We start from the raw sequence: 7,929 nt of genomic DNA on the forward strand, positions 1-7,929 counted from the left end.
TGACGGCCGGGATGGGATTCATCACGACACCAATGTCCAATCAGAAGCCACCGTCATCGTCTTTCCTTAGTTGCGCAAGAGCGACCCCATAGAGTCCTGTCTCCTTTTCACTTCCTCGTCGTCTGATTGGCCGACGCGCCAGTCACTCTTTTGGAAATGACCAACCGGCATTCGTCGCTTCTGTTCATGCCGTCTGTCGTTGGCCCGATCTAGTCGCACGACAACAACGAAAAGAGGGGGGGCAGGTGGTGGGGGGTGGCTAGTCGTCCAATCACAAAACCCTGCCCTCCCTCCGCCACCACCCCTCCTCAATATGGCCGCCAGACAGCCTCCCTCGGCCACCCTATCCTCCTCAATATGGCCGCCACACCGCCCCGGCCACCCTCTTTGATATGATATCTTCACAGTGCCCTCCTCTATAAAGCCGCCGCACGGCAACCCAACCTTCTTCAATATGGCCGCCACACCGGCCGATGTGCCCTCCTCAATATGGCCGCCACACGGCCTCGGCCGCCACCATGCTGGCCGGCGAGCCGCTGTGCCCCGACGACTCCGCCTCCACACCCAGCCCCTCGCTCTGATTGGGCAGCGAGGGGTGCAGGAGGGCGGAGCCTGTGGAGGCGTGGCGGGGCGGCGACCTCGATGAGTCTCCGCCCCCTCCGGCCCCGCCCCCGGCTCCGCCACCTCCGGTCATGACGGAGAACTGGTACGAGCCGGCGGCGGCGGAGTAGTACAGGTGGTAGGGGGTGGGCGTGGCCTGGAAGGCCCCGCCTCCCTGGGAGTGGGGGACGTGGTTAGTAGGGTAGGGGGGCGGGGCCAGGTAGGGATGGTAGCGGCCGGCGGGTGCGCTGGCCATGGCCGTCGCCATGGTGACGGCATTGTGGGCAGGGCCATAGGCGAAGGAGGCGGAGCCCGGGGGGGCGTAGTGCAAGGGGGGCCGCGGGTCGGCGAAGCAGCGGGCGTCGTTCAGCGAGGAGAAGGGGCGATCGAGGGAGAGGCGGGGGTCGGAGAAGGCAGCGAGGTCGGGGCCTGAGGGAGGAGGTAGGGGGAGAGAGGGAGGGGAGGGGAGGTAGAGAGGGGGGAGACAGAGATAAAGGGAGAGAATTGAATAAGTGTAAGAATGGTGTTTGTTTAATATGCGGAACAATTAACAATCATGGCAGATTTCCGATATGTTTCCTAAGTGATAAAATGGTGGAATATTTTCCGATATGATAAAATGCTGGAATATTTCCGATACGTTCTCTAAATTATAAAATTCTAGAATATTTCCGAGACGTCTTCCAAGTTATAAAATTCTAGAATATTTCCGATATTAGTGACAAAATGGTGGACACTGTCTTACCAGTGAGCCGTGAGGACAGCTCGCTGAGGGAGGAGCGACTGGGGGAGAGGGGCGTGGCCGAGTGGACCGTGGGCGTGGTCATCTGGCCCAGGTAAGGATACGATTGGTCGTACGACCAGGGCGGAGACGACTGCATCTGCCTGGATTCTGAGAGAGAGAGCGAGGGGAGAGAGAGAGAGAGAGAGAGAGAGAGAGAGAGAGAGAGAGAGAGAGAAAGAGGGAGACAGAGAGAGAGATATGATTAATCCATTCGTCAAACTAAGACATGACATTTTCGTAATGTTATGATTGAATAATAATTGTTTGAGTTGTACAATTGTACAATATATTGAACGTAGTCAATTTGAATATATATATATATATATGTGCTCCAAGCATTATCTAGCATTATCTATTGAACGGAGCAGTCTTTACAACACAACACAACACAACACAACACAACACAACACAACGTTTGAGAAAGAGACGGAGAAAGGGGGAGAGAGAAGGAGAGAGAGGGAGAGGGGGAGAGAAAGAGAGAGAGAGAGAGAGAGAGAGAGAGGGTGGGGAGAGAGAGAGGGAGAGTGGGAGGGAGGGAGGGGGAGAGAGAGGGAGAGAGAGGGAGAGGGGGAGAGAGAGAGGGAGAGAGAGAGGGGGAGGGGGAGATAGAGAGAGAGGGTGGGGGAGAGAGAGAAAGGGAAGTGTTGGAGTTGAAGTATTGCCAAAAGATAGAAGCCGTTAAATTGTGAGTGAAAGAGAGGAAATAGAGAGTAGAGGGCGAGAGAGAGAGAGAGAGAGAGAGAGGGAGAGCGAGAAAGAGAGAGAGAGAGAGAGAGCGAAAGAGAGAGAGATGGCTCGTGAATTGGAGAAGAGGAAGCGATTAAGTAAGCTGTGTGTGTGTGCGCCTGCGTGTGTGAGCACGTGAGTGTTTGTGCGTTTATAGGTGTTTGTGTGTGCATGTGTGTGTGTGTATGTGTGTGTGTATACATGAGGATCTGTGTGTGTGTGTGTGTGTGTGTGTGTGTGTGTGTGTGTGTTTTTGTGTGTGGTGTGTGCATGTGTGTGTACATGTGTGTGTGTGAGCAGCCAAGACGTCAACCAAGTTCTTTTCAAGCCAAGACCACTGCTGTATGTTTGAGGGATCTTGTGTGCACATGTCTGTGTGTGTGTGTTTGTCTGTTCCCTGCGCCTGCATTGTGTGTGTTTCTGTGTGCAAGTCCATGTGTAAGAGTGTGTGTGTGTTTTTTTTGTGTCTGTGTGTGTGTGTGTTTGTATGCGTGTGTGTATTTGTGTGTGTGTGTGTTGTTGTTGTGTGTGTGTATTTCTACAGGTCCATGTGTACGATTGTGTGTGTGTGCGTGTGTGTTTGTGTTTGTATTTGTGTGTGTGTGTGTGTGTGTGTATTTATGTGTGTTTTTGTGTCTATGTGTGTGTATTTTTGTGGGTCCATGTGTGTGAGTGTGTGTGTGTGTATTTGTGTGTGTGTGTGTGCAATTTCCGTGTCTGTGTGTACGTGCGTGTGTGTGTGTTTGTGCATTGTGTGTGTGTCTCTAGCAACAGCAGCAGCAGTGATAGCCCAAGGCCCCGTCCCAAGCCCCCTCCTTTCCTGGATCTCTCTCTCCTGGCAGAAGGCACTAAACTGGGGTCAGGAGTCACACATGTCTGGGTGTGTGGTTGTGGGGGTTTTACTTAGTGACTCCGACCCTGAATCGCAACCTTTAGACAACTTTTGACAACGTCACGTGACAATTCCGAACAAACTTCTGTTCTTTGCCTATGTTTCCGATGAGGACAGGGAGGGAGCGGGGGACAGAGAGAGAGAGAGTGAGAAGGAGAGAGGGGGGAGAGAGAGGGTAAGAGGGGAGAGAGAGAGAGAGAGAGAGAGAGAGAGACTAAAGTGTTTCTGCTATTGGCCTCGGCATACTTCTGTGTAGTCAAGTTGCGTAGGTAGGGCGCACGTGTGTGTTGTGTGTCATGCGTTTCACGAGGACACACACATACACCGGTGTGCGCTATTTCTATGTGTGCGTGACGTAACACATGTTTAGGGGAAGTGGAGAGAGAGGGGAAGAGAAATGAGAAATGAAACGAAAGCCAGTTTCAGAGGAGGTTTGAGGGAGAGCTCCCTCTCTCTCTCTCTCTCTCGCTCTCTCTCTCGCCCCCCTCTCTCTCTCTCTCTCCCCCCGTCCCATCTCTTTCTCTCTCCCCTCTCTCTCCCTCTCGCCCCCCTCTCTCTCTCTCTCTCTCTCTCTCTCACCCCCTCTCTCCCTCTCGCCCCCCCTCTCTCTCTCCCACCCTCTCCCCCTCTCCCTGTCTTTCCACCCTCTCTCCCTCTCCCTCCCCTCCCTCTCTATCTCCCTCACTCTCATCCCCCCTTCTCTCTCTCCCCCCCCTCTCCCTCTCTCTCTCTCTCTCTCTCTCTCTCTCTCTCTCTCTCTCTCTCTCCCCCTCTCTCTTTTCCCTTTCCCCCCTCTCTCCCTCTCGCCCCCCCCCTCTCTCTCCCTCCCCCTCTCTCTCTCTCTCCCTATCTTTTAAACCACAGATATGTCCCTCATTAACAGTAGTCTTCTTTCCCGTAATAGTTAAATCATGCTGGCTTTAAACAGCGCAATTAACTCCAGCGGTTTATAATGGCTACTGTGTGTAGCCTGCTAGCCCGTGTAGAACTTGGTTTGCAGGGGCTAGCTTGTTGGGATGACGTCATTCACACATACACTCACTATTGTGGTATTTTTGAGGGTGCTTATCTTAATAGCTAATCCTAGTTATGGTAAATGTAAATGGACTGCATTTATAGAGCTCTGTTCTAACCAGTGGCAACTCAAATCACTTTACAATACTGCCCAACATTCACCATTCATACACACATTCACCCATTCACACACCGACGGCGGAGTCGACCCCTCAGGGGCGACAGTCAGCTGGTCAGGAGCAGTCAGGGTGAGGCGTCTCGCTCAGGGACACCTCGACACTCCGGGGATTGATTTAGCAACCTTTCGGTTACCAACCAACACGCTCTAGCTCCTGAGCCACATACCGCCCATTAGTTAATGGCTGGTCTTAGTATAATGATAGCCAAGATAAGTTTGTTGATATGTAGCTGACTTTAGCTAGCGATAGCTTGTTAACGATAAAAAGTGTTTGTAATGAAACGTTAAGGGAACAGTAATAAACTTTAAATAATGTCTGATTGAATTTAGCAGAATAACGACTTCGAAGATCAGTAAAGCGAATTCCGATAAATATGTTTCGGACCCCCATTGCTGTTAATTTTCCCATACGCTGACGATTAATAACTGCGTAATTACTCCGGATTTCCCGGAGTGTTTTTTTCAGAATTTTTCCTCGGCTAATCACCCGTGACTTCGGGGTCTTAGGAAGATGAGGAGATCTTGATAAAAGCTTTTTTCTTCTGTTTTTCTTTCCGACCGGCTCATGGGGTCGATCTGCCACTGCTCTCTCTTATTCTCTGTCCCTCTTTTTTTCTCCCTCTCTCTCCCTCTTTTTCTCCCCCTCTCTGTCCCTTTCTCCCTCTCTCTCTCTCTCTCTCTCTCTCTCTCTCTCTCTCGCTCTCTTTCTCTCTCCCCACTCTCCCCCTCTCTCTCTCTCTCTCGCTATCACTCTTGCTCTCTCCCTCTATCCTTAATATGAAGACGGAGAGCGGGGGAGAGAGAGAGAGAGAGAGAAGGAGGAAGGGAGAGAGAGCGAAAGAGAGCATGAAAGAGAGCGCGAAAGAGAGCGCGAAAGAGAGAGAGAGAGACAGAGAGAGAGAGAGAGAGAGAGAGAGAGAGGGGATCTGGCAGTTAGCGAGATACACATCTTATCTTCGCTAATCACTCCTAAATGCCTCACACAGTTGTACTTCCTGTCAGCTGACTCTCACTTCCTCCCAACGACCGTGGAGACATAACACACACTAACACACACTCTCACACACACACACTCACAAAAACACACAGACACACACGTATGAACATAAGAACGTTAGCACATGCAAGCATGCTGTCACGCACCAAACAAATACACACACACACACACACACACACACACACAAAAACACACACACACATACCCCGCACCCCCTACAAACACACACACACCCATGAACCCTACCAAATGCGCATGTGCAAAAGCTCATTCTGACAGACACATACACACACACAGACACACACAGACACACACACACAGCACACACACACACACGCGCGATGTGACGAAGGAGAAGGAGGAACAGATACTGTGACGGGTGCGACCACACAGGCACGCTTACAGTTACCACGCACACACAAGCACACACACGTACACAGGGTGCGATTTGTGAAAAAACCAGAGGGGGGGATAATTTTGAGAAACATTTTAAAATGTTTCAAAATGAAGAGGGACCCTGTGTATTTTGGTTGTTAATTATTACGATGTAATGGTGAAAATACTTTGGGTGGGGGGGGATAATTTTTATCCCCACCGAGGATAAAAATAATTCAGCAGAGGGTAGGACGTGTAAACCAGAGGGGGGGGATAATCCCCACCATCCCCACCGGCAAATCGCACCCTGCATGTACACACACACACACAAATACATATACACACAGACGCACAAGCTCCCATGGAAACTGACTGTAAAAGCAGTCTTGGTGTTAGCACGAAGATGCTGGTCTCCTGTGGTTTGAGTGTAAAATACCAAACCTGCTCAGACTGCTGCTCTGACTGCTGCTGTTACTGTTCAGACTGCTGCTAAGACTGTTGCTCTGACTGCTGCTCTGACTGCTGCTCTTACTGTTCAGACTGCTGCTAAGACTGCTGCTCTGACTGCTGCTCTGACTGTTTCAGACTGCTGCTCTGACTGCTGCTCTGACTGCTGCTGTTACTGTTCAGACTGCTGCTAAGACTGCTGCTCTGACTGATGCTCTGACTGCTGCTCTTACTGTTCAGACTGCTGCTAAGACTGCTGCTCTGACTGCTGCTCTGACTGTTCAGACTGCTGCTAAGACTGCTGCTCTGACTGCTGCTCTGACTGTTCAGACTGCTGCTAAGACTGCTGCTCTGACTGTTCAGACTGCTGCCCTGAATGCCACTCTGAATGCTGCTCTGACTGCTGCTCTGACTGTTCATACTGCTGCTCTGACTGCTGCTCAGATTGTTACTGACTGCTGCTCTGACTGCTGCTCAGACTGTTCATACTGCTGCTCTGACTGCTGCTCAGATTGTTACTGACTGCTGCTCTGACTGCTGCTCTGACTGTTGCTCTGACTGATGCTTTGACTGTTGGTCTCACTGTTACTGACTGCTGCTCAGACTGCTGCTCAGAAAGTACAAAGCTGCATTGGTCCGAAGTTTCCTCCGTCCAGATCGTCCAAACGACTTTACAAAAACAGAAATTAAATGTCAATTTCTTGGTTAAAATAAATAGTTTTAAATATATAATTTTCATTCAAAGGTTATTACGGGACACCGTAAAGGGACATGGGGGAATCTTTTTTTTGAAACGTTTCTCGTGAGCATGAGAAAGCATCTTGTGCGGGACGAGATACTTTCTCATGCGCACGAGAAAATATGTTGTGCACACAAGATACTTTCTCGTGAGTACGAGAAAGTATCGCATATCACTGGCAGTGTGTGCGTGTGTGTGTGTGTGTGTGTGTGTGTGTGTGTGTGTGTGTGTGTGTGTGTGTGTGTGTGTGTGTTGTGACGTCAGCAAGTGTGTGGACGAGCGAGGAGAGCGAGCGATAGCGTGCGTGTCAGTTTAGTGAAGTAATGAACGAATCCGGTTTTTGTGTAAGAATAAAGTACCCAGCCTGTCAAGAATCGGTGGCCGCTTCATTCCAACCATATTCCGACCTATAAGCAGACCCACTGCCGGTCAAAGTGAAGGGTGTTGCCCCCCTATGCTCCTCGGTCTGGGAGCCGACAGCAGGAAAGGTGTAACACTCACCATCTCGTAGTTGGAGGCAAGAGAGTATACGTGCAAGATAAAAAAAAAAGAAAATTCATTTGAATGATTTTAGCTTGTGTGTGCCCGTGCCCGCGATGATATCACACACAAGCTAAAATCATTCAAATTAATGTGCTTTATTTTTATCTCGCACTATTGGAGCACGTATACTCTATTGCGCTCCGCCCCGAACTACGAGATGGTTAGTTACACCTTTCCTGCTGTCGGCTCCCAGGTCGAGGAGCACAGGGGAGACGTTCCCTCCAGGGCCGATGCTCTCTCGGGGGCAACACCCTTCACTTTGACCGGCAGTGGGTCACCGTCTTCCTATAGGTCGTAATATGGTCGAAATGAAGCGGCCACCGAATCTTGACAGGCTGGGTACATTATTCCAAGGGCGTAAGTTTGGTCTCAGCTTTGGTAGGGACACTTAACAGACGTAACCCAAAATCACTAGACTGCATCATGGAGAACAATAAATACTTTATTAAAATAAAATCTAGATTGACATGTGCACATATTCACATTTAAAGTAGCCTACTGCAAAAAAGGTCAGGTGAGTAGAAGTTAGGAACTTCTGAAGCGAATAACGTGGAGGCAGGTCAGAAGTGCGCGTGTGCTCCAGAGGTTCACGTGAATATTTAATCGGTGCTCGTGCCCAACGCGCGAGGCAAAC

At 50.3% G+C, this 7,929-nt stretch overlaps 1 protein-coding gene across 2 annotated transcripts in view; it reads right to left on the reverse strand.

Annotated features, from left to right (window-relative positions):
- The window catches only part of runx1 (RUNX family transcription factor 1), a 55,507-nt gene that overhangs the window by 1,027 nt on the left and 46,551 nt on the right, over positions 1-7,929 (reverse strand). For both annotated transcript variants that reach the window (XM_079738100.1, XM_079738101.1), the window contains 2 exons: positions 1,346-1,492; positions 1-1,029 (listed from right to left, as the gene is read on the reverse strand). The exon at positions 1-1,029 is cut by the window's left edge and continues 1,027 nt beyond it. In XM_079738100.1, the coding sequence (XP_079594226.1) occupies positions 485-1,029; positions 1,346-1,492 (692 nt within the window). In that variant the 3' untranslated portion in view covers positions 1-484. The remainder of the gene's footprint in view (positions 1,030-1,345; positions 1,493-7,929) is intronic.

The sequence above is a fragment of the Pollachius pollachius genome, assembly GCF_949987615.1.
Source record: "Pollachius pollachius genome assembly, chromosome: 6".
Lineage (NCBI taxonomy): Eukaryota > Metazoa > Chordata > Actinopteri > Gadiformes > Gadidae > Pollachius > Pollachius pollachius.